This window comes from Thrips palmi, unplaced genomic scaffold (genome assembly GCF_012932325.1).
Source record: "Thrips palmi isolate BJ-2018 unplaced genomic scaffold, TpBJ-2018v1 HiC_scaffold_18, whole genome shotgun sequence".
In the NCBI taxonomy this organism is placed as follows: Eukaryota; Metazoa; Arthropoda; class Insecta; order Thysanoptera; family Thripidae; genus Thrips; species Thrips palmi.
Window position 1 is genome coordinate 7,246,498 of NW_023144627.1, and position 27,848 is coordinate 7,274,345.

General features: G+C 54.5%; 4 protein-coding genes and 3 non-coding genes across 8 annotated transcripts; 5 read left to right on the plus strand and 2 right to left on the minus strand.

The window, feature by feature from the left end:
- Positions 1–13: 13 nt before the first annotated feature.
- Positions 14–2,447, plus strand: LOC117645522 (probable ATP-dependent RNA helicase DDX49). The gene is made up of 9 exons (XM_034385792.1): positions 14–192; positions 452–645; positions 752–885; positions 968–1,073; positions 1,154–1,258; positions 1,350–1,516; positions 1,610–1,764; positions 1,855–2,055; positions 2,133–2,447. The coding sequence occupies exons 1-9, from the start codon at positions 120–122 to the stop codon at positions 2,393–2,395; spliced, it is 1,398 nt and encodes a 465-aa protein (XP_034241683.1). The 5' UTR covers positions 14–119; the 3' UTR covers positions 2,396–2,447.
- Positions 2,386–7,031, minus strand: LOC117645523 (transmembrane protein 53-A). Of its 2 annotated transcripts, none has more exons than XM_034385795.1 (7): positions 6,820–7,031; positions 6,534–6,617; positions 6,159–6,323; positions 5,894–6,079; positions 4,512–4,768; positions 3,629–3,806; positions 2,386–3,552 (listed from the first exon to the last, which is right to left on the minus strand). In XM_034385795.1, the coding sequence occupies exons 2-7, from the start codon at positions 6,591–6,593 to the stop codon at positions 3,400–3,402; spliced, it is 999 nt and encodes a 332-aa protein (XP_034241686.1). In that variant the 5' UTR covers positions 6,594–6,617; positions 6,820–7,031; the 3' UTR covers positions 2,386–3,399. The 2 variants fall into 2 exon arrangements, with proteins under 2 accessions (XP_034241686.1, XP_034241684.1); XM_034385793.1 differs by lacking the exon at positions 4,512–4,768 and adding an exon at positions 5,477–5,745.
- A 4,137-nt stretch (positions 7,032–11,168) lies between these two features.
- On the minus strand, positions 11,169–11,240 carry Trnae-cuc. The gene has a single exon. It is a non-coding gene; the product is annotated as a tRNA-Glu (tRNA).
- Positions 11,241–11,435: 195 nt separating this feature from the next.
- On the plus strand, positions 11,436–11,508 carry Trnav-cac. The gene has a single exon. It is a non-coding gene; the product is annotated as a tRNA-Val (tRNA).
- Positions 11,509–11,763: 255 nt separating this feature from the next.
- Positions 11,764–11,845, plus strand: Trnal-aag. The gene has a single exon. It is a non-coding gene; the product is annotated as a tRNA-Leu (tRNA).
- A 1,172-nt stretch (positions 11,846–13,017) lies between these two features.
- Positions 13,018–17,217, plus strand: LOC117644662. Its single transcript, XM_034384273.1, has 7 exons — positions 13,018–13,265; positions 13,667–13,857; positions 14,530–14,825; positions 15,077–15,093; positions 15,134–15,411; positions 15,833–15,957; positions 16,343–17,217. The coding sequence occupies exons 2-7, from the start codon at positions 13,738–13,740 to the stop codon at positions 16,713–16,715; spliced, it is 1,209 nt and encodes a 402-aa protein (XP_034240164.1). The 5' UTR covers positions 13,018–13,265; positions 13,667–13,737; the 3' UTR covers positions 16,716–17,217.
- A 9,028-nt stretch (positions 17,218–26,245) lies between these two features.
- Positions 26,246–27,528, plus strand: LOC117644277 (heat shock protein Hsp-16.1/Hsp-16.11-like). Its single transcript, XM_034383597.1, has one exon. The coding sequence runs from the start codon at positions 26,314–26,316 to the stop codon at positions 26,926–26,928; it is 615 nt and encodes a 204-aa protein (XP_034239488.1). The 5' UTR covers positions 26,246–26,313; the 3' UTR covers positions 26,929–27,528.
- The last annotated feature ends 320 nt before the right edge of the window (positions 27,529–27,848 follow it).

The window sequence follows — 27,848 nt, forward strand, 5'->3', positions numbered from 1 at the left end:
CGACTTCCCTCCCCACTTCACTTCCCCCAGCCCCCTCCTCACCCCCTCTGTCATCACAACACCACCATGCTCTTGTCAAGAAACTGTGCATTTTAAAGTTGTTTTGAACACCTTGCAACATGGAGGACGAAAAGAAGTCGTTTACGGATCTAGGCCTTAGTGCTTGGATCGCTCGTCAATGTGATTTAATTGGTTCGTGCTGGTGAAAAGCGTAGAATTCTCGAGCCTCTGGTGCTGCTTAACCTTGCAGTCTCACCCTGTTTTCTGTCATAGTGCTTACTAAATTATATTTTCAGCAATACTGCGATGATTTTTAAAATGAAATTTTAGTCAAATTAATTTATGTTTTATGCATTTTTACTTTACGTATGGACTGTCATAATCATTGTCATATATTATTGTTCAAAGGATGCTTGTATTTTGATGTAACCTCTTTGTTTGTGTGTTTCAGGGGTGAAGAATCCAACTCCTATACAGAAAAATTGCATACCTCACATTATAAAAGGAGGGGATTGTATTGGGTGTGCTAAGACAGGTAGTGGTAAAACCCTAGCCTTTGCGCTCCCGATTTTGAACAAGCTTTGTGAGGATCCTTACGGCATCTTTGCACTTGTCCTCACACCAACCAGAGAATTGGCATATCAGGTATGTTTCCTGGTATTACAGTTGGCATTTTCTTATTTTAAATTATGGCACAGCTGTTGTTGGTGCATCTGATGGGTTTTCATAAATTTTTGCCACTACATTACAGATTGCAGATCAGTTCAATGTAATTGGAAAAACACTAAGTCTTCGAACAAGCGTTATTGTAGGAGGAATGGACATGATGATTCAATCACAAGAGCTCAGTCGTAAACCTCACATTGTTGTTGCAACACCAGGCAGGTAGTGATCCTTCTCCATTTGCTCAACTCATTCAATATAGGGTGCACATGATTTTGTTGGATGTTTTTCTTTTTCCTCATAGACTAGCAGATCATTTGGAGAGTTGTGACACTTTCAGTTTAAAAAGAATTAAATTCCTAGTTTTGGATGAGGCTGATAGACTACTGGAAGGGCGGTTTGATCATCAGGTATTAAATAGCTGGATCCATTCCAAGTTAGTTACATGTGAGGAAAAATATTAAATGTCGTCAACCTTTTCAATTTTCAGCTCAAGACTATCTTTGAATCAATACCAGAAAAGAGGCAAACTCTTCTTTTTAGTGCTACTTTATCGGATTCTTTGGACAGAGTTAAAGCTATTGCCGATGAAAAGGTATTGGCATAATTATTTGGTTTTGGTTAGCTGTTGCTGTCACAAATTAATTTGTTGAAGGGGATTGTAATGTTTTCATACTTTTTCATAGGTTTTTATTTGGTCGGCATCAAACGAGGTGGCAACTGTAGATCAGCTGAAACAATCTTATGTTTTGTGCCCTCCTCTGGTGCGTGATGGATATTTGATTGAAACTATTCGTACATTCAGATCTCAAGATGAAAACGGTTCAATAATGATATTTACTGATACCTGCAAGTAAGCTTTGTATTCTTTGCCTAAGATTTTTTTTGTCTGTAAGCAGAACATGCCTAGGTATCAATTAATTAACTTTGCAATGGTCATTTCCAGAAATTGTCAATTGCTGTCCATGACACTGAATGAAGTTGGCTTTGAAAATGTTGCCCTTCATGCTATGGCAAAGCAGAAAGAACGCCTTGCAGCACTAGCTAAGTTTAAATCAAATGTTGTTAAAATACTAATTGCTACTGATGTAGCAAGTAGAGGTATGTTTTCTTTGACACTCATGTAACATGCTTATGAATTGTGGGGCTCTCTGATTTTTATTAACATTATTACTATTGTTTTGCAAACAGGATTGGACATTCCTGCTGTTCAACTTGTTTTAAATCACATTCTACCAAATGTGCCGAAAGAATATATTCACAGAGTCGGACGTACCGCAAGAGCAGGGCGGGAAGGTCTCGCAGTCTCTTTAATCACACCGCATGACATCAAGCTGCTCCATGCTATCGAAGAAGCCATCAACACTAAACTTACTGAGTACAAAGTTGATGGTAGGTTGCGAATTTTCATCTTCAAGACACAACATATTATGATGTGTCTTATTTGTGAATATTGTTTTATGTTACAGATAAAGAAGTTTCTAAAATTGTTACTCAAGTCTCAGTTACTAAGAGGGAAGCAGAAATAAGATTAGATGAAACCGATTATTTTGAAAGGAAGGCTATCAACAAACGGAAGAAACTCATCCTTGAGGGGAAAGATCCAGATGAAGAGGAGGCGCTGGCAGAAAAGAGAATGAAATTGAAGCGTAAGTTAGCAAGAAAGCAGGCTAAAGAGGCTGCTAAAAATAGAAAGGTACCTTTGAAATCTTTTGATGATGATTCAGATTAGAAAAAGTTTTATTTTTCTTAAAAAACGAAAATTAAACACAAATAGAAACATGCTGTATTGAATGGTTCAATCCCTAGCATAACTTTATTATGTCTAATTGGTCCTGAGGAGCTAACGAACTTCAGGATGTATTCTGAACAAAGAGTTTTCTTGGTACTGGTTACTGTTCCTCACATTTCTGTGTGTACAATGTAGCTACATATGAGACATAACAACTAAGTACATGCAGGGGGAAAACTTCTCAGTATGTCAGACAATATTTTCTGTTGTTATAAATAATCGAAATTCCAAATTGACTGGCAATTATCACTTGACTTTTAAAAATCATAATATTTATTTTTAACTTTCCTAATTTAAAGAAACCTGGAAAACTGATAACATGGTCCCAAGTATATAGATTCCAGGCCATGAGACAGCCCATTTTCTCTTATCATCAAGGTTACTGACAATATGCTAAAGAACAACACATGCATTTGTTACTCATAAGATCCAGTTTCAACAGAAGGACAAGCAGTTATTATGAGATCCTTATCAATCTCCTATGCTTAGACTTCCATAAATTGAAACAAACTAATATCACATCAATCATCCTTTTCTGTAGAAAGGAAATGGATTTTGACCTTAAGAATGGACTTGCATTCAAGCTGAAAAATTATTAAGTTCCCTCTTCGTTAAACTTGTCTTGACTTTTGTTGGTGGGTCTCAATTCCCCCCTTGAATCCATATTTCATTAATCCTACATCATAATATGCAAGTACAACATTAAGATAAGAAATGTTGCATTGCGGTGCAGTTGAAATTTTTATGACAATCAAATCTTAATTATTTGTACCAAGTGTGGCAAGTTCAGATTAAAATTAAATTGACAAGGCATCACCAAACTCAGATAAAACAAAAAGCTATGTTTGGTTAAACGATCCTGAAGTAGGCAATCTTAACCGGTGCAAATTTCTACAAAATTTTGCGAACTTCGCTCTTGAGGTGGTAAGCATTTAACTTAAAATTTAAAGTTTCGATGTTATTTTGTCAGCATCTTTGTCATGTACTACAGGCAGATTCAGACCATGCAGAAAGCTGTTAAGCTCTTCAATGTATTCTTTTCTATACTTCCGCATGTGACCAACATGCGGGGAATCATCCCAAATCTTCATTGTTATCTGCAAACAAGAAACAAACAACACGTTATTTTATTTTTGACACATTATGAAAATTTTAGAAGACTGTGGAACTTACTTTGACATTCTGCTCTCGCCATCCATCGACAACCTCCATCATTTCCTTGAAGGAACATATGGGGTCATTCCGAGATGCTAGCACCAATGCAGGGGCTTTCACTGGTGGGTCATGAAACATGGCACTACTTGCTTCATAGTGCTTGGTTGCAACGTTTCTGAACATCCACAGATGGAGTCTGAAAGAAACATGCACACGAGTATAGGAGGAAGTTCTGCTAGAAAATTTATTATATGCAATGGAGATTTTTTTATCATGCAAAAATTCTTAAGTTTTTAGGGAAGCACAAATTAAGTCGCAATACTTAAAAACTGTTACTCACACACACAAACACATTTAGCCTTTAATAAGCACTTATGATAAAAGTTATAAGCATAAGTAAGTGAAAGTTCCTCAGAATACAGTTTCTTTCCTTCCAAAATTTTCACTTGGTCCTCCATGCAGCATGCATATTTATTTATCCATTCCCAAGCCAACTTTAAGCTTTTATTAAGAACCATGCCCCCTCAGTCCAAATGTTTAAAAACTTTTAAACTTTAAAAAATAAATAAATGTTTTCTCTGAGAGATTTGGACTTAAGCAAATTACCAGTTCTGACTCACCAAGCACATGGACATCCCAGGTTATCATTCATGCTGTCAACATAATTTGTAGCTTTCTACCAAGAGGGAGGTAGTCTGACACACACAGACTTAGTTCCTTCTTTAATATTTTTTACGAACAGTTCAACAGTAAAATTGATAAACTGAGAATGAAATTGTAGCATGAGTAAAGTTCCACTTAAAAGCAATTCTGGTGAAAGAACTTAAACATTTAGTGAAAGAACACAGAGCCATTCATGCCCCATTTTGGAAATGCAACTTTTTCAAAGGGTTTAACTCACTGAATGCATGAGTTCACCATTTTCTTGAGTGTGTCATTCTTTGGGAAGATAGAAGCAGCCACTCCTTGACTGACTCCAACCACATCTACTAAACTGTCCCACACTTGACCAACAATCTGTTGGGGAAGTGCTGGGTGTTTATCCATCTTGAGACATATTTCTCCCCACAAATATCCTCCAACAGAAAACCCATGCACAATCACTCGCTTGTATGCTGGATTTTCTGCAAGGAACCTTATCAAATCGTCTGCTATCAACTGTTAAAAGAGAAAAATGTGTGGTAAGAAAGTTGCAACTCGCTTCACTATGGCAAAGAAAAAGAGCGAGGTTTAATATTAGGCATTAATCTGGGATTGCTGGCTTATGTGGAGTCAAAGTGCTGGAACATGCTCTTTACGACATGATTGTTCGAGTCTTGTCATGAAAAGCATGATAAAAAACATGAGATGCATTCCATGTTCTTGGAATCATGCAATAAGCATTTGCCTCTAATTCCAACCAAGCAAGTTCCAATTGTAGCAAGTGCAATAACATGCCAGTTCAAATATTGTTTTATGAAAGCAAAGATGAATTCCCCAAAATCAACTTATTTTCCCCACACACATCTGCACTGTTGAGCAAAAATTTTGCCATTTTTCTATTAATAATGAGACAAACAAGACAAGATGCAACTTTACGAATGCAAAGCCATTTCTGAGAGACAAGATGCAAAATTTACTCCTCTAAGGTGAGGCTACTTATTTCCTTTCAGAATAAGATTAAAAATACCAACAAATGTTAAAAACCCTTCAAGTTATTTTTGAAAAAAATAGAAAAATGAGACAAGCACATAACAGCAAGTGAAAGGTATCAGAAAAATATGTCTACAGCTTCTAGTGTTAACCACCACCAATGGCTTCGAATTATTTCAAAACAATCCTCTACAGAGAAAATGAAGTGGACAGTCAGAGCAAGAGCATTCTCACCCTAGGTATTTAGAAAATGCAGTCCGTAGTAAGAAGTTGCTGGGAAAAATTGCCAGAGGAAATCCCTGTATGATTGATTCCATCCCAACAACCGAGTCCCAAACTTGTCCATGAACTCGCTGGATGACAGATGAATATCTTGATGAGTCTCGAGAGAGGAGCAACAGTACTTCGCCCCAAACGTATCCCCCTATGGAGAATCCGTGCACCAGAATACGTGAGTACTGGCTGTTGATGGCCAGGAACTGAACCACCTCTGCAGCCAGCACCTGTGTCATACATTTCTATCACTCTTCCAAGTTCCAGCACTTTGTTGTCTGACACCACAGTGAAGCCCAACCCGATGATTAAGAAAGTTTGTCAATGAAAACTGCAGATTTTGTCTCATAAAAGAGGCTTTGTAGAATTGTCACATACCTGGCTGCCACTTCTTGGGAACAGAAGCTGAGATGGTGTGAGAGGAGCTACAAGAACATCGTAGCCACTGCCCAAATAGAGATCAGTAAATTTTTTTACGTGATTCTTGTGAGCCGCCATCCATTCTAAAAATACTACAAGTGGACGATCGTTTCTTATTTCTACAGCTAGAGACTTTTTATCCACCTTAAAAGGATTTGAAAAAAATGTTAAAAATGTGGATCAAGGTAGCAGATGTTAAAACTGCTAATGAATTTCAATATACCTTTGGTTTCACATCTTCTGGAGTCATTAGACGAAGATTTTTTGTTACTTCTTGAGATGAGAAACTCCTTGTAGGGGGAAATAGACTCACTCCTAAACAGGGTCGTGTTGACACTGTGAATGCAGCCTTTGGTGCAATTGAAAAAATATTACCGCAGAGATTGACCTGTTAGGGAAACCAAACCATCACAATCAGTGAGCAGTAAAATGCAAATTAGGGTATGTTGAGATTTTGGATTGTGAAAAAGTGGAAAATTCAAATGGATATGGGTAAATTTTAGCTCTCAAGAGGTTGACACTGGACGGTAACATAACTAAGCACAATAAAACCAGGTGTCTGAAGGGAAAATAAAATTTGGCAGTGAAGATTACTTACATGATGTTGTCGTTGATACTTGACCGCTGAAAGCGCAGCACGTACTGTCACCCCTGTCATTTTGTTTCTTACTGATTGATTCTCCTGAAAACATTAAAGACAAAGGAAAATTAAAATAGTAAATGAAAGAAAAGTGACAAACACTCGGCAGCGTATCAAACTGGACCGCTAATTATGCAGTTAATGAAAGCTACAACGCCTCCCTTTGCCCTGGGAAGCCTGCCTTAAAATACACCCCTTTGCCTGCAACTTTTTGGCATTCCCAGTGGAGGAGCGCCAGTCTAACCTCACGACAGCAGGAATGTCCTCAAGTGCACGGCCGCGACACTGCGTCCACGAGTCAGAGGTAGCGACTGTCTGGGCGAAAAAACGCGTCCACGTGCATTTCAGTGACAGATTTGGCGGTGAACGACGAGACGAGGAGGAACCCGCGGCTTGGAGTGCTAGTACACTGCAGCGCAGCTCCCTCCTCACTTTCTGGGCTGCCGCCGCCCGTCCCTGTCCCTCCCTCCCCTTCCCCCTCCAATCAGACAGGCACCGCCTGATGCCCCCCCCCCCCTCATGTCCCTTCCCTCCGCGGTTCATGTTCATGGCAGCATGGACTTGGCCGCGTCGCGTCTCGCCAGCCTAGCCTAGCATGCTGCCGCCATCAGCACTGGCAAAGTGGCAGGCTGATCTGGCTGGAGCCGCCGGCTCCACGACGGCGAGGTGGCGAGGCCCTCGTGGAGATTGAAGGTGAACGCCTGGCCGGCCCCGCACGCGTCCTGCACGTGTCCGCGGCGTGGCGTGCGTCATCTCGCTTCGGCGTGCTCCGCTGTGCTTCGGCAGGTGTGCGTCGCGTGTGTGGCGGACGGCCCAGACTGCCAGCAGACTCATTCCGAGAGTCGTTGTCGTCGCCCTGCCTCTCTCGCACTCGTGGGGCGTCCCGTGGACGAGCGAGAGAGGCAGAGCGACGAAAAGGGACTCTCGGGATCGGTCCGCAGCCAGCCAGATACAGAGTGAGACGAAGACGGAGTGAGACAGCGATGGCGAGGAGCAAAGTCTCGCCCTCGCCACGATAAAGGCGCGGCGGATCATTCAGCCGCGCGATTCAGACCCACAGTGGGCCGGAAGACCGGTGGAGGCGGACAAAACTCTAGACGCGTTATGAGTCCTCTCCGAACGAGGAATCCATTGGTGCGGTCACACGTTTGGTTCGAGTCCCGTTTAGCGACTCTGGAGCTCAAAACGCGTCTAGAGCTTTGGCCGCCTCCACCGGTCTTCTGGCCCACTGTGAGACGAGTCGTTTCGTTCTGTCTCTCTCGCACTCACGGGGCTTTCCGTGAGGGCGCGACAGAGACAGCGTCAAACCGACCGTCTGAATCGCGCGGCAGATCGTCCATCTAGTACGTAACCCCTTACGTCTATCTCGCTCCAACTCATTGACGACTGTCCTCAAAAAGGACAGAGGATCGAGACAGCGAAGAGGACTCGGGGTAATTACGTACCACCGCGTAGCGCAGCACAGCGTAGCTAGGACGGAACTGGTCCGGGAGTAATTTGCTGGACTTCCCTTTCCCCCTCCCCTGTCCAGGTGAGGTCAGATACGATCATCAGAACCTCCCCCGCTGCCCCTCCGCCCGTTACTTTTTTCGGCACGCCTCGTTTTTTTTTCAGACTCTAAAATAACTCCAACAGCCACAGCTCTGGAATCGCGGTGGCAGAGTGGGAGTGATCGCCTGCGTCCCTTGCGACCTCTCCGAAACGCGAGTGGCAACAGTGTGGTTACACCGACCCATGCACAGTGGGCCAGAGGACCGGTGCAGGCCGTATAAAGCTGTATAAAGTCCCGGACGCGTTTTGAGCTACAGAGTCGCTAAATGGAACACGAACTGAACGTGTGACCCCATCTATGGATTCCTTGTTCGGAGAGCAATCCATTGGCGGGGTCACACGTTCGGTTCGAGTCCCATTTAGCGACTCTGGAGCTCGAAACGCGTCTAGGCGATTTCAGCGGATCAGGCGCTGCGGCATCCTCTGCGTCTCCATCGCACCCATACGGGACGCCCCATGAGTGCGAGAGGGACAGAGCGACGAAAACGACTCTCGGAATGAGTCTGCAGTGCGTCCTGCGCGGTGGGTCAACGGCCAGCCGGCCAGGCACCCTCCTAGGCATGCATGCGCAGCACCGCGGCTCAACGCCAACGTGTACAGTGTACGTACACAGACCGGTCGCGTGTCGCCTCACACCGCAACAGACTGCCTCCGAGAGTCGTTTCCGTCGCTCTGTCTCTCTCGCACCTGTAGGGGACGCCCCATGAGTGCGAGAGAGACAGAGCGACGAAAACGACTCTCGGAATCGGTCTGCAGACGCCAGACGAGTGCAGTGGACGCGAGTACTGTATACCAGCAGGTCGACCAAGTTCGGTGGTGGTGGCTCAGCAGACTGATTCTGAGCTCTGTCTCTCTCGCACTCATGGGGCGTCCCGTGAGAGTGCGAGAGAGACAGAGTGACAAGACGCACGGTGTGGTGGCGAGGGAAGTCCAGGCGTGCCCCACGACTCTCCCAGACATCGCAAGGGTGTGCAGTGCACTGTGCACGCTCAAATGCTGCGTGACCCCGGTTCTATCACGCTCTACCCAAATCTTGTTTCTACTGACAAAGCCATAAAAACATGAAATAAAGAAATTCGGGTCCAGATTGTTTATGGCGCGCATTGGTATCACGAATAAGGTGACCGACTTTACATTTCCACATACGCGAGTACGCCCTCGCCAGACATGACACGAAAAAGCGAGGACTTCCCCACAAAGAGGTTCATTTTCAAGGTCTCGCCCCCCGGTCGGTCCCCGTTGCACTCTGAGGTGAGAGTTGGAAACGCGTGGAGAATAATGGTGGAATAAATCAGGACTCAGGAGAACTTTGCCCCAAATCCTTAAATCCTTTGCCTGTTTAGAGTTGCAGCGCGCTTTCGCAACGGAGCAGTAGCAGCACATTTCTTCCATTCACGCATTCATTGGGTGGCCCCCGAAAGAAAAGACGACTCTGAAAAGTTTCTAGTGTAAAATTCATGCCCTCTGATGGATTTATTTGTTGTGGTGAGCTAATCTCAATGAATTTTTTAAACGGTAAACCTACGCCTAGATAAGATATACTGTAACGTCCATCGGTGAAACTGGAACACACAGAGGAATTTTCTTCCTGCCCTTGCGCTTTTGGGGTTTACAGGTGCGTCGGCACGGCTGTCCTCTATTCCTAAATCTGCATTGGGTGTTCTAGAAAAACGTTTCTCCTTAGGTTTACCAGTGTAGCTCCCGCAGCGCCAGGACGGGAGGCAACCAATCCTCCTTGCTATGCGCTCCGTTCCGTGCGCCCGTCCTCCTGGAAGGCAGGCAACCAATCGGGCATGGGCGCCTGGACGGTGCGCTCTGCCGCCTGCTGGGTAGGCAAACCAACCGTCCTAGCAGTCCGAATGTTCCGTCAGTTGGGCGCTATGGCCGTGCACCCCGACCTGTCTGGGCAGCAGCTTAGGACACATACCCCTCTACCCTCCAGTCCCACATCTGACTCGGAAGGGTTGCGAGCAGTTTGGCGACAGGAGGGTAGAGCGGGGTTGTGTCCTAAGCTGCTGCTCAGACAGTGAGACAGAGTTTGGGAGGTTTGGAAGAGGACGCCAAAATTCTAGACGCAGTTTGACCCCCAGAGTCGCTTAACAGGACCCGAACCAAACGTGTGAGTCACGGTGTGACCCCACCAATGGATTCCTCGTTCGCAGAGCAATCCATTGGTGGGGTCACACGTTCGGTCCGAGTCCCATTTAGCGACTCTGGAGCTCAAAACGCGTCTTGAATTTTGGCCGCCTGCACCGGTCTTCTGGCCCACTGTGCAGTGCACCGAGGCGCTCACTCCTCTACTCACCCCGCTAGCGCGCTCCTCCGCGGCAGTGTGTCGTCGAGACTGGCCCGCGGAACTCATGTCACATCGGTGGAGGGCGGCGGTGGCTCCGGGCGGGCACGGCGGGGACCTACGGGGACTCTCAGACTGCACCGGGACAGGCGATGGGGATTGAGTGCAGGCCGCCGTCAGACTGGGACAGGCACGCCTCACGCCCCTCACGCCTCACACCTACGCGTTCCAACACTCGAATCCCGCGCTCGTTTCATTCAGAAGAATCGTCGCTCTGTCTCTGTCGCACTCATGGGCAATGCCCCAGGTGTGCGAGAGAGAGAGAGCGACGAAGCGGTCTTTCGGTTCGGAATCGGGCTGCCGATTACACTTTCAAGCGGCTGAGCATTTGCATCGCCTGCCTCAAGCGCGCCCAGCGTCCAGCCGCTCCCACGCTGGACACATCAGCCGGACAACGCGTCATCGTTCATTCTGATGAGGAACACTTTCGACGTCACCGCGGTCGTCCAGCATTCGCTGTTCGCGGATTGGCTTTTTGATCCTGGCTCCGCTTCCAATGTCCGGCTGGCGCGCGGTTGGCCCACCACTCCGTTCTCACGGTTTCCCCGGCACGTTTCCGTCACGCGTTTGTGGCTTTCCAGAAAAGAGTCCTTTCCATTGCGTTGGGGGAGCCACCTAGCCACTCCACGTCCACGAAGTAAATTGAGTTGAGGGAAGTTCCTCCCAGACTGAGAGGAGTGGGCAAAAAGTTCCGATACCGGGAATCGAACCCGAGCCTCCTGGGTGAGAGCCAGGTATCCTAGCCACTAGACCATATCGGATGGTGAGAGGAGGGCACGAAGACAGCGTTCTTGTTGTGGCGGGCGGCGCGACGCGGGCTGCTGCCCCCACTCCGCGGACGGGAATCCCCTCCACGCACTTGCATCGACGCGGCCGCGGTGCGCCGCGCGCAGCCGCGCGCCGACAATCTCGACCCCACCATATTTTGCCTGCGGGGAGGCTCACCTCCCACTGCCGTTTCCGTAGTGTAGTGGTTATCACGTGTGCTTCACACGCACAAGGTCCCCGGTTCGATCCCGGGCGGAAACATTTTTTTGCACGTTAGGATTCGACCCCTCCCTATTTTTCGAGTATAACTTGTTATTTCTTCCATTGAGCTACGTTTTATTTTAGTGGTGATCAGAAATTACACTTTGAAAATGTGGACTTAAAAAGGCGGCTTCGGGGCCTCCAACGTGCAAGCTGCCGAGCCTGCAACGGGACACCAGCTTATCGACGGGGCGGGGGAACCTGGGAAACAGTAATCCTATAGTTGGCACCGTTCGTCGGCCTTCTCATCAATGCGGTAGCGTGGCCGAGCGGTCTAAGGCGCTGGTTTAAGGCACCAGTCTCCTCGGAGGCGTGGGTTCGAATCCCACCGCTGCCACTGTTTTTGTCCGAATAATTGTTCTTTCGCCGTTGCGGTCGAGTACAAAACGACAGCGCTGCACAGTGCAATGTATTTAGATTGTTACAGATCGGCCGACCCCGGTCGCATGAAATCGCGTGACAAAGTCACGGATGCAAATTGGCGCGAAAGAAGCGTTTCGATTCGGCGTCACCGCTTCTTTGCCGCGTCAGCTGCGTTCCCAGAGGCGCGGCCTTGATCGAAAAACGCGACAGGCGTGAACGCTGTGTTCACGCTGTGGCGGCTGTGGCGTGACCCGCTCTATACTACTCAGCAGCGAGGGCGGCGTGCGTCTGCCGAGGCCTGATAGTCGAACACGTCGAGAGCCCTTCTTCGCGACCACGATCACGGTGGACCACCGTGCACCCATGGCTGTACAGTACCAGTACAGTCACACAGCGAGAGAGAAAGAATCAATCCCAGTTTCCAATCCCCTACAGTCATTCACGCCACTCTTCATCCGCCGCTGCGCGGCGTCGTGTCAACCTGCAAATCAAGACGATAAGAAAAACAGAGGGGAGTGGCAATTTGTTTTGTTGGGGAAGTCCCACGTTTTGTCTCTTTATTCCAGAGGTTTCATACTGCGACTTCTCGTTTCGTTTAAATTCCGAGGCTCATACTTTTCTCTCCATCAGCGACATGCTCGCTCTGCTCGTCAAGGTCAAGAGCAGGTCCAGGAAACAGAGGCACCCGAACAGCGTGTATCTCCCGCGCGCCTCCCACGTGGCATACGCCGCGCTGTCCGGGAAGCAAATCACAATAAAAAGATCGCTCTCCGCACGAGCACGCCGGGTCACTCCGTCTCTCTCGCACCCATGGAGCGCCTTCTGAGTGCGGGAGAGACACAGCGACGCAACTCTGGGACCGTGTGCTGATTCGGAACGTTGTCTTTGTCTCTGCGTCTCTCTCTCACTCATGGGCCGTCCCGTAGGGTGCGAGAGAGAGGGAGCGACGAAGCTCTGCGCGTATTCGGCCTGCTTGTTCTATTTATTCCTCGCCACGTCCGAGAGTCGCTGTCGTTGTTGTCTCTCTCACACCAGTACCGGGCACCCCGTGAGTGCGAGAGAGACAGAGAGGCCTAACACTGCGACGACGTCTGCGTCGACGTCGGCGTCGACCGCGTCCGCCGGCGGCGCGGTGGACTTGGTAGACTCAGTAGTCGCCGCGGCACGGCGCTGTGCTCGCTCCTCGCTGCTCGTCATGCCCGGTCGCAGTTCGCAGTGTTCGCAGTCCGCGGTGCCGCGCGGGTTGGGTCGCCGTCGTCGCCGTTTCGGGTTCAGTCCGACTGCCGCCGTCAACGCCGCGCGACCCGCGAATGCCGCGACACGCCCCGCCGCCTAGACACCAGCCCGTCCAGCCCGTCTAGGTCGACGAGGCCCTAGACGAGCACGAGAAGAAGGTACGTGCGCCTTGCGCAGGGCTTGCAGTGCCGTGGGTGGGCGGATCTAGGTTATGATGCCCGCAGCGCGCCAGGGAGAGAGGGGGGGGGGTATTTCGATCGGGCCGTGGGGTGCGAGGAAGGGCAAGGCCGGATAGGGGGGGGGGGACAGACTGCCAGTGTTGTGACTGTGCGCAGCACGCTGTGAGGTGTGTTGTGACGAATGGGCATTAGCTATTACGGTCTCTGCAGTAGGCCTAGTGAGACGAGACTTTCAGCAAGCTCTAGTGTTTGGCGCAGAGAAAATACCCGAGAATCCCTCCACTATTTAAGGTCTTACAAATGAACCCCTTGCGCGAGCAGGGTTGTAAAACACTTTGATTGAATCGAAGCTGACCAGTGCGTGCGTTGTGGGCGACCAGGGGCGTCGTCGGCGTCCTGACCAGTGCTGACGCGGAGTCCGTCCGCCACGCCGGAGACCATTCCGGAGGCCATGCCGGACCGCCAGGGAGAACAAGGGGCGGCCGAGGCCGAGGAGGACCCCTGGACGTCGGCCGCGCTCGGGGAGGCGCTGGCACACCCGCACCCGGGGGCCAAGGTGGCTCGCATGCAGGTAAGGGACGAGGAAGGCCGCACAGTGGGCCGGAAGACCGGTGGAGGCGGTCAGAACTCAGACGCGTTCTGAGCTCCAGAGTCGCTAAATGAGACTCGAACCGAACATGTGACCCCACTAATGGATTCCTCGTTCGGAGAGCAATCCATTAGTGGGGTCACACGTTCGGTTCGAGTCCCATTCAGCGACTCTGGAGCTCAAAACGCGTCTTGAAATGAAGCAACCAGCACCCTTACAGTGTGGTGAACGCCTGCTGGGCCGCAACGCTCTCGCTCCGGTGCGCCGCGGGCCTGCCTACGCACACGGCGCTCCGCTGCCGCTGCATTCCGGACAGTTCCTTCGTCGCTCTGTCTCTCTCGCACTCGTCGGTCCTGCCGGGTGCGAGAGGGAGAGAGCGACGCCGGCACTGTACGTAGTCCGACTGCGCGGACAGCACGCGCGAGGCAGCGCGGCCGCCGCTGATTGGCTGCAGGCTGGAGCGTCCAGGAAAACAAGCGTTTGCGTGATTACAGTGTGGTGTCCATCCCGACCGCGACTCGTGCTCGCCGTCCTGCTTTGTTTTGGACCGGAATATTCTTCTCCGTCGTTGCAAAATGGCAGAGGCTGCCCTAGGCGCCTTGGGTGTCGGATTATATTGGAAAATAAAAAGGTGCGGTGCTTTCCTGTTTGCAGCGCGCCGCCCTGGACCCCCGGCTGCGCGCCAAGTACGTGCGCGTCGACTACCCCGAGGGCTGGGCCGCGCAGCCCAGGGAGATCGCGCCGTGGCTCGACGGGGAGGGCTACCTGGTGCACGGCGACTCGGGCAGTCCGCAGACCGGCCGGCCGCCGTGGTTCGACGAGCAGCTCTTCCTGGACGGGCAGCGCTTCAGCCGCGACTGCCTGGCCGGGCTGTCGCAGGCCGACATGCTGTCCCTGTTCTTCCTCTTCGGCTTCCCCGGCTCGCTGGACCCGCTGGTCGCCACGGCCAAGTGAGTGCCAAAGCACACAGTGGGCCAGAAGACCGGTGGAGGCGGCCAAAACTCAAGACGCGTTTTGAGCTCCAGAGTGGCTAAACAGGACTCGAACCGAGCTTGTGACCCTACCAATGGATTTCTCGTTCGAAGAGCAATCCATTGGTGGGGTCACACGTTCGGTTCGAGTCCTATTTAGCCACTCTGGAGCTCAAAACACGTCCGGGATTTTAACCGCCTCCACCGGTCTTCTGGCCCACTGTGCGGAGCCCCAACCGGACAGACTGTCACTAGATAGGCCACTAACGCTTCGGTTCCCTCCGCAGGCAAGGGGGAGCCGCGCGCGCTGAACTGCCCCGCCGCGTCGCTGGTGGCAGACACACTGTCGGGGATCTCCAGCGGCGCGTACGCGGGGCCGTGCCCCGTGCTCAGCACCCTGGGGCCCGACTACCCCTCCGGCGCCATCCTGGTGGACGCGGATCGGTACCGCCGGCCCTTCCTGTCGCAGGCCGAGATGGCCATCACGCAGTGGGGCTTCTTCGGGCTCTTCATCTGCAAGCCGGAGGTGTTCGCCGCGCCCCGCGCCACGCGCAGGGAGCTGGAGGTGAGGACGGGCCTGTCACGCAGTGGGCCAGAAGACCGGTGGAGCTGGACAAAACTCTAGACGCGTTTCGGGCTCCAGAGTCGCTAAATGGGACTCGAACCGAACGTGTGACCCCACCAATGGATTGCTTTCCGAAAGAGCAATCCATTGGTGGGGTCACACATTCGGTTCGAGTCCTGCTTAGCGACTCTGGAGCCCAAAACGCTTCTAGAATTTTGTCCGCCTCCACGAAGGCCAATGCAGCACACAGCAGTTAGCAGGACGCCGCGGGCGCCTAGTGGGTAGGCAACCCATTGGACGGGGAAGGCCCAGCTGGCAATAGTGGGACTCTTCGTCGCTCTTTTGACTTGACTTGAAAGGCTAGACCACAACTGATCAATGATTGAGGTGTGTCGAAGACTAAGTCTCTTGGTCCTTTCAGGGCCTGGTCCACATGTGGGCGGTGCTGGGCTACTGCCTTGGTATCGAGGACCGCTTCAACTGGGGGCTGGGGGGCCTGGACGTCGTCCTCAGGCGGAGTGAGGAGTTCCTGCGCTACGTCGCCGTGTAAGTAGTGCAACCGCTTCAGGAGCTTTCAAAGATGCCTCAAGTACTTCCTCTAGACGTAACATTAGAATTTTTCAATTTTTTTGGAGGGTTAAAAGCATTTTTTTTGACAAAATTTGTCACATGGATGCTTCTTTGCAGTTCACTGTGCTGTCGCTTCGTGTTTTAACTCGATATTCTGGGAGCCGCACATCACATGCGGATGTCACGATTTGATTCCAATCTCGTGTGCTATTATTTCTGCGTCTGATGCACGACCCCGCCTCAGCGGAAGCGTTTCGATCCCAAAACTATTCTCGGCTCGATCTGGTTCGGCCGGAACATGTTGAGGCATATTTATTCATGTTATCGCCATGTATTTATTTCTTCCCCGTGCTTCTCCCAGGCCGAGCTTGCGCGCGCTGGTGAAGCAGGGCCCGGACCGCTGGGAGCACATGAGTCGCGCCATGATGGACGGCATGCGCGCCTTCGTGCCGCTGCCGTCCTTCGAGGCCAACCTGGCCTACCTGACGGAGGACGTCCTGGGGCTGGGCACCGTGCTGCCCAAGGCGCTCACCTGGCGCCAGACGCTGCAGCTGTGGCGGCTGCGGCTCGTGCTGCAGTACCTGCCGCGCTGGTTCACCTCCTGGACCAGCTTCATGAGCAGCCGGCTGAGGTTCATCCTGAGGAAGAGGGCCAAGGCGATAGGGCTGCGCGGTGGCCGGGACGTCGGCCAGGACGCCGTCGAGAACGCCGTCGAGAACGCCTTCGAGGAGTAAGGGACGCCGTCGAGAACGCCGTCGAGAACGCCTTGGAGGAGTAAGGGACGCCGTCGAGAACGCCGTCGAGAACGCCTTGGAGGAGTAAGGGACGCCGTCGAGGACGCCGTCGAGGACGCCGTCGAGGACGCTGTCGAGGACGCCGTCGAGGACGCCGTCGAGGACGCCGTCGAGGACGCCGTCGAGGACGCCGTCGTCATGGAGGAATGAGGGACGCCCCATCTAACGCGTTGTCAGCCGTTCAGTGTATCGGACAACACTCCTGTGGGGCACACCCATACCATCAACGAGAGACGCACAGCAAATTTTTATTGTATTATTGTTGACTTTGTTGAAGGTCAGCACACAGTGATAAAGATGGATTGTAATGTGATAATGGAATCTGTGATAGAAAAATGGCTATGAATAAGAAGACGAGTCAATAAGTTACGTGTAATTTAATTTGACGTTTATAGTACTGAAAAGTGGTAATAATATAGATGTATAAGATTAGATTTGAAAATTGGTCTACTCATTGTCGAGCCTTCCACACACAGTTACCGCAAGCTTATCCGAGTCTTCCTTCCGGGGCCAGAAGCTCAGTCCAGCCCTGCCAGAGCGGCCGCCGTGGGGAAGTGCTCCCTGAGCTTGAGCACGCGCTCCCTGTCCAGGTGCAGGTGCTTCTTCTTGAGCACCAGGGCGGCCTCCAGGCGCGCGCGCTCCTCGCGTATCTGGAGGGCAATCCACGGCTCTCAACAAAGACAAAACAGTCGAAGCGACGTTTCTGAGCGAGTTCTACAGTGCGTCACCTCGTGCAGGGCGTTGGTGGCGTTCCGAAGCTGGCCGTCCAGGGCCGTGGCGGCAATGGTCACTCTCGACACCTCGTCCAGCAGCCTGCAGCCAAAGTCCAAGTTGGCAACATTTCGGGAGAGAAAACTTAATTTTTTAAGTTGGCCAAGCTGCTGCGACGCACGGTGACGCACCCTGCCTGCGGCGGGTCCCTGCAGTTCTCCGAGGCCATCCTCTGCTGGCGAGTGTGCAGCCTGCTCTGGGCCGTCTTGAGGTTGGGGTCCGTGTTGCGAATGGCCTCCCGCATCTCGGCCATCAGACGCTCCGTGTCCGCCTCCTTGCGCACCGTCTGGGAACCATGCCGCGGAAGCGCGCCCAAGTCAGCCGGGGTCACCCAAAGGAGGGCTAGAGTTACCCAAAGGAGAGCTAGAGTTACCCAAAGGTGGGCTAGAGTTACCCAAAGGTGGGCTAGAGTTACCCAAAGGTGGGCTAGAGTTACCCAAAGGAGGGCTAGAGTTACCCAAAGGTGGGCTAGAGTTACCCAAAGGTGGGCTAGAGTTACCCAAAGGAGAGCTAGAGTTACCCAAAGGTGGGCTAGAGTTACCCAAAGGTGGGCTAGAGTTACCCAAAGGTGGGCTAGAGTTACCCAAAGGAGAGCTAGAGTTACCCAAAGGTGGGCTAGAGTTACCCAAAGGAGGGCTAGAGTTACCCAAAGGAGGGCTAGAGTTACCCAAAGGTGGGCTAGAGTTACCCAAAGGAGAGCTAGAGTTACCCAAAGGTGGGCTAGAGTTACCCAAAGGAGAGCTAGAGTTACCCGAAGGTGGGCTAGAGTTACCCAAAGGAGAGCTAGAGTTACCCAAAGGTGGGCTAGAGTTACCCAAAGGAGGGCTAGAGTTACCCAAAGGTGGGCTAGAGTTACCCAAAGGTGGGCTAGAGTTACCCAAAGGTGGGCTAGAGTTACCCAAAGGTGGGCTAGAGTTACCCAAAGGTCAGCCAGAGCCCCTAAGGCAATCAGTCTATAGTTTAGCCAGGTCCAATCAGGCCAATTTTTAACGTTACTTAGTATTTTTGGTGTTGGTGGATTTCCTACCGACTGGGCACAAAGACACAAATAGTTAATGGAGTACCATTTTATTTGTCAAGTCTCATGAGGTGGGGTAGGCCGCCGGTGGCGACGGCAGACTAGAACGGCCAGGTGGCCGAGGGCGTTTCCTCGCTCAGAAGAAGCCGGGGGCTCCGTAGGTGGTGGCGGGTGCCGAGTAGGCCACCCGGGGCGCGGCGGCGAAGGACACGGCGGGGGCGGCGGCCAAGGCGGGGGCGGAGTAGGCCACTCGGGGGGCGGGCGCGAAGGACACGGCGGGGGCGGCGGCGATGGCGGGGGCGGCGTAGGACACCGCGGGGGCGGCGGCGATGGCGGGGGCCGAGTAGGACACGGCGGGGGCGGCGGCGATGGCGGGGGCCGAGTAGGACACGGCGGGGGCGGCGGCGATGGCGGGGGCCGAGTAGGACACCGCGGGGGCGGCGGCGATGGCTGCGGGGGCGGCGGCGAAGGACACAGCCGGGGCCGCTGCCACGGCCGGCGGCCCGTAGGCCACGGAGGGGGCGGCCGCCAGGGCGGCGGGGGCGGCGGCGAAGGCAGGCTCGCCCGCCAGCGGGTACTGGGGCTTGGCCTGGGCCACGGCGGCCAGCACCACCACGACGAAGGCAACCTGCAGCAAGGGAGTGGTTAGCGGGACCGGGGGGCTGCCTACCCGCCAAGACGGACGGTGCTTACGGTGGGGTTCATGGTGGCGGAGGGGATGGAGTGCCTGGCTGGAGCCGCTGGACCAAGTGTGCCGCTCTGGTTCCAGGCGGCGGCTTTATACTCCTCCAGCCCGATGGGCCCGCTGACCGCAGTGTGTCAGCATGTCCGGCCGCCGCGGCGTCATTTGGCTCGGCGGAAGGGCGTCAAGGGAAGAAACCAGGCAGAGTTAGTCAAAACGGCTAAAATGTGTAGAAATGGTGGTTTGGTCTGACGATAGGCGGTCGCAGCGTCCAACCTACGGCGGAAAATCGTACTCCCTCAACGGGGGAAGGACCGAAGACCAAATGCCCGTTGAAGAAGCACGAAGGCCCGCCTCGGATCAGACGCAGTGGCTGCTTAAAGTCAGCCCAAAACACGATTTTTCAGACATTTGTGACCGTTTTGATCAACTTTGCGGCAATACTGCTCCTAAACTAAGGCAGATAATCACACTCCGTAACAAAGGCATTCTAAAGGAAGGTCCAAAGACCAACTGCCCGTTGAGGAAGGACGAATACCACCTCGGATCAGACGCAGTGGCTGCTTAAAGTCAGCCCAAAATACTATTTTTCAAAGACATTTGTGACTGTTTTGATCAACTTTGCGGCAATACTGCTCCCAAACTAAGGCAGATAATCGCACTCCGTAACAAAGGCATTCTAAAGGAAGGTCCAAAGACCAATTGCCCGTTGAGGGAGGACGAAATACCGTCTCGGATCAGACGCAGTGGCTGCTTAGAGTCGGCCCAAAACACGATTTTTACTACTTCAAAACATACCTAGAACAATACAAGACACTTAAAGGTGTCAGCTAGCTTTTAATTTTTCTCACAAACCCGTACATTATTACTAACGGCGTTTAAACTAATCACCCTATAATTTATTAGGTGATTGGTTGGAAGGCCGTCACATCCAAATGACACTACTGACCAACTACTGACGCCCGTGACGGGTCCGCACGCTGCGGTCAGTGGGTCAATCAAGCTTCCAGCTGAAGCTGGGTATAAAACTGCCGCCGCGGATGCCGAGAGTCACACTTGGGTCCAGCAGCTCCACCAGGCAGTTCATCCCCCACACACCACTGCCACCATGAACCCCACTGTGAGCATCATCGGCCTTTTGCATCCGCGTTGGCGTTAGTTGAACCCCAGAACTCGCGCTTCTAGAACTGTTCCTGTTGCAGGTTGCTTTTGTTGTCGTGGTGCTGGCCGCCGTGGCCCAGGCCAAGCCCCAGTACCCGTTGGCGGGCGAACCTGCCTTCGCCGCCGCCCCGGCCTTCGCCGCCGCCCCCGCTGTGTCCTACGCCGCCCCCGCCATCGCCGCCGCCCCCGCGGTAGCGTACTCCGCCCCCGCCATCGCTGCCGCCCCCGCCGTGTCCTTCGCCGCCGCCCCCAGGGTGGCCTACTCCGCCCCCGCCATCGCCGCCGCCCCCGCGGTGGCCTACTCCGCCCCCGCTGTGTCCTTCGCTGCTGCGCCGCGAGTGGCCTACTCCGCCCCCGCCATCGCCGCCGCCCCCGCCGTGTCCTTCGCCGCCGCCCCCAGGGTGGCTTACTCCGCCCCCGCCACCACCTACGGGACCCCCGGCTTCTTCTGAGCGATGAACCCTCTTTGGCCCTGTCGCCACCGGAGCAGCTTGCCTGCCAATGACACTTGAAAATAAAGGCTGACCCACAAAAATCACTCATTTGTGTCTTCTTCCTCCGGTGTCCTTCGAAACCCTCTGAGACAGCAGCGCACGCGTTGAAGCTGCGGCTTGTTCCGAAAAAATTGACTCCACTCTAGGAAACCTTAGCAAGTTTGCCACAATTTCAGGTCAATTCACTGACAACCCCACAAACGTGCGAATACGTCAGAAAAATGATCCAAGACCCCAATTTTTAGTCACACTCCCGAAAGTCGGGCAATACCGCTCGTTACCAGTCGTTACCGCTCTCTGTGCGCGCCACTGCACCGAAAGTGAGCATCCCGACGCGACTCACCAGGCGGTACTGCTCGTCGAAGTGCTCGACGGCGCGCGCCACCAGCGCCACGTTCCTGGCCAGGGCGTCGTCGACGCGCGCCGCCTGCCCGCGGACGTCCTTGACGGCGTTGTCCAGCATGGGCTGCAGCAGCGTGCGGTACGCGATGGAGCGCGCCCGCTCCGCCTCCGAGGCCGCGATGTTGCGCCGCGTCGTCTGCTCCCAGCCCTCCGGTGTCACCTGCCTGCAGCAACGCACAGTGGGCCAGAAGACCGGTGGAGGCGGCCAAAACTCCGGACGCGTTTTGAGCTCCAGAGTCGCTAGACGGGACTCGAACCGAACGTGTGACCCCACCAATGGATTCCTCGTTCGGAGAGCAATCCATTGGCGGGGTCACACGCTCGGTTCGAGTCCTCATGGGGCATCCTGCACGGGTGCGAGAGAGACAGAGACAGTCCGCAGGGTGGGGTGTCTGCGTGTCTGGCCGCGGCTCGGCTTCACGAATTAAAGCGTGCGGAAACGAACCCATTCACGTGTGGAGTCCGCCGCCCCGTCTCGTCCGCCACACCGCTAATCTCGTCGCGGCATCCGACGACTCTATTTCCTCCGCCGCACCGCGCTGCACCCTAACACGGCGGCCCGGTGACGCTGCGCCGCTCTCCGTCTCTCTCGCACGCCTCGGCCCGGCCGGCCGTCCACGCCGCAAACCACGTCGTCACCGGCAGCCAGGTCACGTGGTGTCTGGTCCGGACACTAATTATATTTCGGGACATGACTGGCTGCGGCGAAGTTTTCCATGAAGTGCCGGTGACAGATTTGGCGGACAATTTGCGACAATTTTGGCCAAGGTGGATACATCACAACAAGCTGGCGCCAGAGAGGCGGCCAAAATTCTAGACGCGTTCTGAGCTCCAGAGTCGCTGAGCAGGACTCGAACTGAACGAGTGACTCCACCAATGGATTCCGCGTTCGAAGAGCAATCCATTGGTGGGGTCACACGTTCGGTTCGAGTCCTGTTTAGCGACTCTGGAGCTCAAAACGGGTCGAGGATTTCGACCGCCTCCACCGGTCTTCTGGCCCACTGCGCACCGGTGGCCTTACCTGTCGGGCACGGTGGCGGCGCCGGGCTGGAAGATGCCCACCAGGGGCTCGCGGTGCGCCGTGATGGAGCGGGCCAGCGCGTCCACGCGGTAGCAGTCCTTCTTGCAGGACCAGTCGGCCTGCAGCGCGAGCAGGGCGGCGCGGTCGGCGCGCAGCTGGTCCAGGGCCTGCTGCAGGCAGCGCTCCACCAGCGCCGTCACCTCGCGCACCAGGGCCGCCTCGCGCACCAGCTCGTCGTGCGCCTCGTCGCGCACCAGGTCCGTGTCCGGGCGGCGGCAGCGCACGCCGATGCACTCCGACGCCGTGGCCGCGGCCTTGGACAGCGACGCCAGGATGCGGTGCAGCCGCGGCGGCGTCGGCATCAGCAGCTGGATCTCGTCCCACATCATCTGGAGCAGCGTCAACAGTGCCGCCAACGATGCGCCACGGTCGGAAGGGCTGCCAACCTCAGTCCGCTACCAAGAATTTGCCAAGTTGGAAGGCGGAGGTTGGCAACCCTTTCAACACTGGACATGCGAGCATGGACGTGAACATGCACTAGATAGGCTAGACCAGGAATGATCCTCTGCCGATTCAGGCTTGTCCACGCCTCCGCCATCTTGCAGCACGCGACCAGTCCGCCGTTTTTGCTGGTGGACTGTGGAGCCGCACCCTGACATGAAACTTGCTGCCACTTCGACAAGTGCGCAAGCGAAGAAAGCCACCCTCTTCCCCGTCGCGTGGTTCCTTCCCTTGATACCGCTTGACGCCCTTCCGCCGGGCAAAATGACGCCGCGGCGGCCGGACACGCTGACACACTGCGGTCAGCGGGCCCATCGGGCTGGGCGAGTATAAAGCCGCCGCCTGGAACCAGAGCGGCACACTTGGTCCAGCGGCTCCAGCCAGGCACTCCATCCCCTCCGCCACCATGAACCCCACCGTAAGCACCGTCCGTCTTGGCGGGTAGGCAGCCCCCCGGTCCCGCTAACCACTCCCTTGCTGCAGGTTGCCTTCGTCGTGGTGGTGCTGGCCGCCGTGGCCCAGGCCAAGCCCCAGTACCCGCTGGCGGGCGAGCCTGCCTTCGCCGCCGCCCCCGCCGCCCTGGCGGCCGCCCCCTCCGTGGCCTACGGGCCGCCGGCCGTGGCAGCGGCCCCGGCTGTGTCCTTCGCCGCCGCCCCCGCAGCCATCGCCGCCGCCCCCGCCGTGTCCTACTCGGCCCCCGCCATCGCCGCCGCCCCCGCCGTGTCCTACTCGGCCCCCGCCATCGCCGCCGCCCCCGCCGTGTCCTACTCGGCCCCCGCCATCGCCGCCGCCCCCGCCGTGTCCTACTCGGCCCCCGCCATCGCCGCCGCCCCCGCCGTGTCCTACGCCGCCCCCGCCATCGCCGCCGCCCCCGCGGTGTCCTTCGCGCCCGCCCCCCGAGTGGCCTACTCCGCCCCCGCCTTGGCCGCCGCCCCCGCCGTGTCCTTCGCCGCCGCGCCCCGGTTGGCCTACTCGGCACCCGCCACCACCTACGGAGCCCCCGGCTTCTTCTGAGCGAGGAAACGCCCTCGGCCGGCCTGGCCGTTCTAGTCTGCCGTCGCCACCGGCGGCCTACCCCACCTCATGAGACTTGACAAATAAAACGCTAACCAAACACTTTGTTTTTATTGGTGCCCGAGTCGCACTCATGGTGCGCTAGGTGCGAGAGAGACAGAGCGACGTACCTGCGCCGCCCGCTCCAGCTCGGCGTGCCACCGCCAGACGTGCTGCGCGCGCTCCTGGATGCGGTCGGAGGAGTCGCGGTGCAGCGCGTCCAGCTCGGCAGTGGTGCGGCGCCGCACCTCCCTCGCCGACCACGCCGCCCTGCCGCACAACATGAAGCGCCTTGTGCTCTATTACTCCTTTCAGTTTTGGTTTTTGACGCAGGCACACTGTAGACTCACGCGTCGGCGCGCTGCCTGGCCGTGGAGGCCGTCATGGTGAGCTCGGCGTTGTTCCGCAGCCAGTCGCCGGGGCTGCACCGCGTCACGGAGTGCCTGTCCACCACCGGCCGCACGCCTGGAACACGGAGGGGTTGGCAACCCCAGTCGAAATGCCGGACGCGTTTTGAGCTCCAGAGTCGCTAAATGGGAATCGAACCAAACGTGTGACCCCACCAATGGATTGCTCTCCGAACGAGGAATCCATTGGTGGGGTCACACGTTCGGTTCGAGCACTGTCTAGCGACCGTGGAGCTCAAAACGCGTCTAGAGCTTTGACCGTGGCGCACTGTGCGTTGTACCCGTGAGTCCGGACGCGGGGTTCCACTCGGTGCGCCCGAAGGCCCACGGCCCCACCGGCCCCAGGTCCGGCACGAAGGGGCGCGGCGGCGCCGGCACGGGGGCGTCCTCGGGGGCCAGCGGCACGCCGTCGTCACCCACCAGCTTCGTGGCCCCCATCTAGGCGGAGAGAACACTGTTAAATGCAACACGACTGCGTCCGACTGCGTCCGACTGCGTCTCTGAAAGTAGCGACTGTGGCAGGCCACTGCTTCTAATCTTGCAGAAGTCAAGGCCTCGTCCGACGTTTATGCCCTGCCTCTAAAACGCCTTGGCCACACCACTAATTTCAGAGCACCAGCCTCGCTCGCAAAGTCAGTCAAAATTGACTGAAAGTAAGCGACTTTTGCACCTACCTCGGCCGTCTCCCACTGCTTGCGCTCCTCCGCCGCTTCGTCCACCCCCTTCTCCGGCGTCATCTCCTCTCTCCCGTTGTTGTCGCACAGTGGTTAAAATTGCACGGAGCCGCGCGAGGTGGTATCACTCTCAAAACCTGTTACCCGACTACTACGCTATCACGCTCTATTACGCCTGAAAATAATCGGGATTTATCTAAAATTACACCAAAACACCGCTTAAATAGGTAAAAATTTGAGATTTTCGGCCGTGCTCCACCGTTACTACGCCGCTCCGCCGGCTGCAAGGCGTCGCAAGGATGCACCGATGGAGTGTTTACCGGTCGCCAAGGCGACAGCGTGGCCGGGCTGGAGGGAAGTTCCACACTGGAAAAAGGGGGGGAGGGGGGAGGAAATCGAAGGCCTTCGCCGCCACCCCGCAGGATGGCGATGCCTCATTCCGACGCACACGCTAAAGAATAATGGAAAGACCGGAGCTCATACTGATTGCAGCGCAGGAATTTAGCACCAGCGGGAGAAGATGATAAATACAGGGAGAAATCTCTACCAGTGTTTCTAAGAGCTGCACCTGCACGAAAAACCTTTTTTATACTTGAGAAAATGAAAGTTTTTTGCTACGCATTTTTTAATTTGTTTGCGGTCAGTGCGCGACTGCACTGCAAGTGAAAGACTTTTCCAAGGCGCTGTACAGTGGGCCGGAAGGCCGGTGGAGGCGGACAAAACTCTAGACGCGTTTTGAGCTCCAGAGTCGCTGAATGGGATTTGAACCGAACGTGTGACCCCATCAATGGATTGCTCTCCGAATGAGCAATCCATTGGTGGGGTCACACGTTCTGTTCGGCACCTGTTTAGCGACTCTGGAGCTCAAAATGCGTTTAGAGTTTTGTCCGCCTCCAACTGGCCCACTGTGCGCTGCATGCAAAATCGATGGGGTGTTCTGGGAGGCTTCTTCCAGCAGTGTGTCATCGATTCGCCGGTTTTCTGATGCAACTCGAAGGACCGAGCGCGAAGCCGCCGAAGCTGCGCGAAGGACCGCGGCGCTACGCGGCGCTACGCGGTGCGAGCGAGAGAGACGGCGCGACGGCGCGAGTGAGAGGGAGCGAGCTCGCGGGACGCGCGGGCGGGAGGGGAGCGCCGCGGCCGCGGTGGTGGGGGAGCGCGCGAAAGAGACAGAACGTTCGAGAATGCGAGAGGGCGCTGGCTGCTTCTAGCCGGGCCTGGCCGTGGCGAGCCGCAGCGGCGGCACATAAATACAGCGCGCGGCGCGAGCCGGCAGTCAGTTCGAATCGAGCCGCCGAGCAGTCAAGAGCCTCAGCAGCGAGACTACCCCAGCCAAGCCAACCAAGCAATCAAGATGCCCGTCAACCAGTGCATGAGGATGGTGCCCCTGATGGGCCGCCGCCTGGCCGCGTCGCCCTGGCCCGTGCAGCCCGTCCGCGGCCTCTTCTCGCCGTGGTCGCGGCCCACCGACATCGGCGCCCTGGTCCGCGACATGGACCGCCAGATGGACCACCTGGAGCGGCAGATGTTCCGCGGCATGCCTTCCTGGTTCCAGCGGCCCTCCAGCATCCTGCTCAACGCCATCGACCACACCAAGGAGGACGGCAACCAGTACCGCGTGGCCGTCGACCTGGCCGGCTTCAAGCCCGAGGAGATCAAGCTCGCCCTGGACGACTCCGGCCGCCTCCTCACCATCTCCGCCAAGTGCGAGCGCAGCGGCCGCGACGGCAGCAGGTTCGCGCAGGAGATGAGCAGGACCATCACGCTGCCCGAGTCCATCGACACGGACAGCATCACCTCCATGCTGCACCAGGACGGCGTGCTGGCCATCGAGGCGCCCTTCAAGGAGCAGCCCAAGGCGCCCCGCGAGGAGCCCCGGAGCATCCCCATCACCAGGGGCACCGCCGGCGCCGCCATCGAGGGCCTGGAGCACCAGCAGCACGACAAGGCCGAGTCCAACTCCAGTTGAAGCGCAGGTTGCCGAAGCTCAGCTGTGAACGCCGATTCATCACGTGTCATGAACCATTTTGTCAAATAACCCGCCGCAACGTCAAGTAGACCATCAAGCAGTGTTTCATTTTTAGTGCGTTGCTTGTAGAATTGTTGCACTCGGTTGCATCATTCAGTAGTTGCCATTGCGCCATTGTCGTTGCATCATCCTTTAGGAACTATTGTTAGTAGTGTCTCCAAAGAATTGATATTTATTGCATCACCCATCCTGGTGTAAATCAGTCTCAAGTTAGCTCAGTTAGTTGTGTATAGCTAATTTTTTGCATCAGCAGTGGAGTAATTGATGTAAGCAAACTATGTTGCGTGTGTTGTACCATGAAATCTCGTGGTATAAGTGTGAATGTCCTAGTTTTAATCATGTTGGAACTTTTGTTTCATTGACTGTATTTTTTGGTTGTGTATGTGTGTGTGTGTGTTTTTACTCGACCGTTCTTGTCTAGTCGACGCGGGTATGGACTATTTCCATGAATGAATTATAGTTATTTTGAGACTGATACTGTATATTTTAGAGTGTAATAGGATTTTTAATTTATAATAAAATGACATTGAATTAAAATTACGATGTTTTCTTTATTGACACCTTGTCAAATTTCCTACAAAAAGGAAAAGGTAGCAAATATAAATCGGAAAAAGTCCGGCAAGGGGAATCCATCTATCTATACTAATACTACACATAACACTCGTTGCCGAATTCTCTAGCCCCTTCTAGTGTACTTCGATAGTGAAATAATTAATCACACGACCACTCTTATCACCAACAGAACACAACCCCAACCCCTTCATAACATTACGGATGCCATGCCATCCGATGCAGCCTGCCGAGTGGTTCCGCATCCTGTCTCTCTCGCTCTCGTGGGGCGTGCCGTAGGGGGTGCGAGA

Coding starts and splice junctions, on each gene's coding strand:
- LOC117644662 (XM_034384273.1), top strand. CDS start 13,738: ATGCCGGACCGCCAGGGAGAACAAGGGGCGGCCGAGGCCGAGGAGGAC. Junction 15,412..15,832: donor CCACGCGCAGGGAGCTGGAG/GTGAGGACGGGC, acceptor TGGTCCTTTCAG/GGCCTGGTCCACATGTGGGC. Junction 15,958..16,342: donor TTCCTGCGCTACGTCGCCGT/GTAAGTAGTGCA, acceptor TGCTTCTCCCAG/GCCGAGCTTGCGCGCGCTGG.
- LOC117644277 (XM_034383597.1), top strand. CDS start 26,314: ATGCCCGTCAACCAGTGCATGAGGATGGTGCCCCTGATGGGCCGCCGC.
- LOC117645523 (XM_034385793.1), bottom strand. CDS start 6,593: ATGACAGGGGTGACAGTACGTGCTGCGCTTTCAGCGGTCAAGTATCAA. Junction 6,080..6,158: donor CAGAAGATGTGAAACCAAAG/GTATATTGAAAT, acceptor AATCCTTTTAAG/GTGGATAAAAAGTCTCTAGC. Junction 5,746..5,893: donor TCCCAAGAAGTGGCAGCCAG/GTATGTGACAAT, acceptor TGTATGACACAG/GTGCTGGCTGCAGAGGTGGT.
- LOC117645522 (XM_034385792.1), top strand. CDS start 120: ATGGAGGACGAAAAGAAGTCGTTTACGGATCTAGGCCTTAGTGCTTGG. Junction 886..967: donor GTTGTTGCAACACCAGGCAG/GTAGTGATCCTT, acceptor TTTTCCTCATAG/ACTAGCAGATCATTTGGAGA. Junction 1,765..1,854: donor TACTGATGTAGCAAGTAGAG/GTATGTTTTCTT, acceptor TTTTGCAAACAG/GATTGGACATTCCTGCTGTT.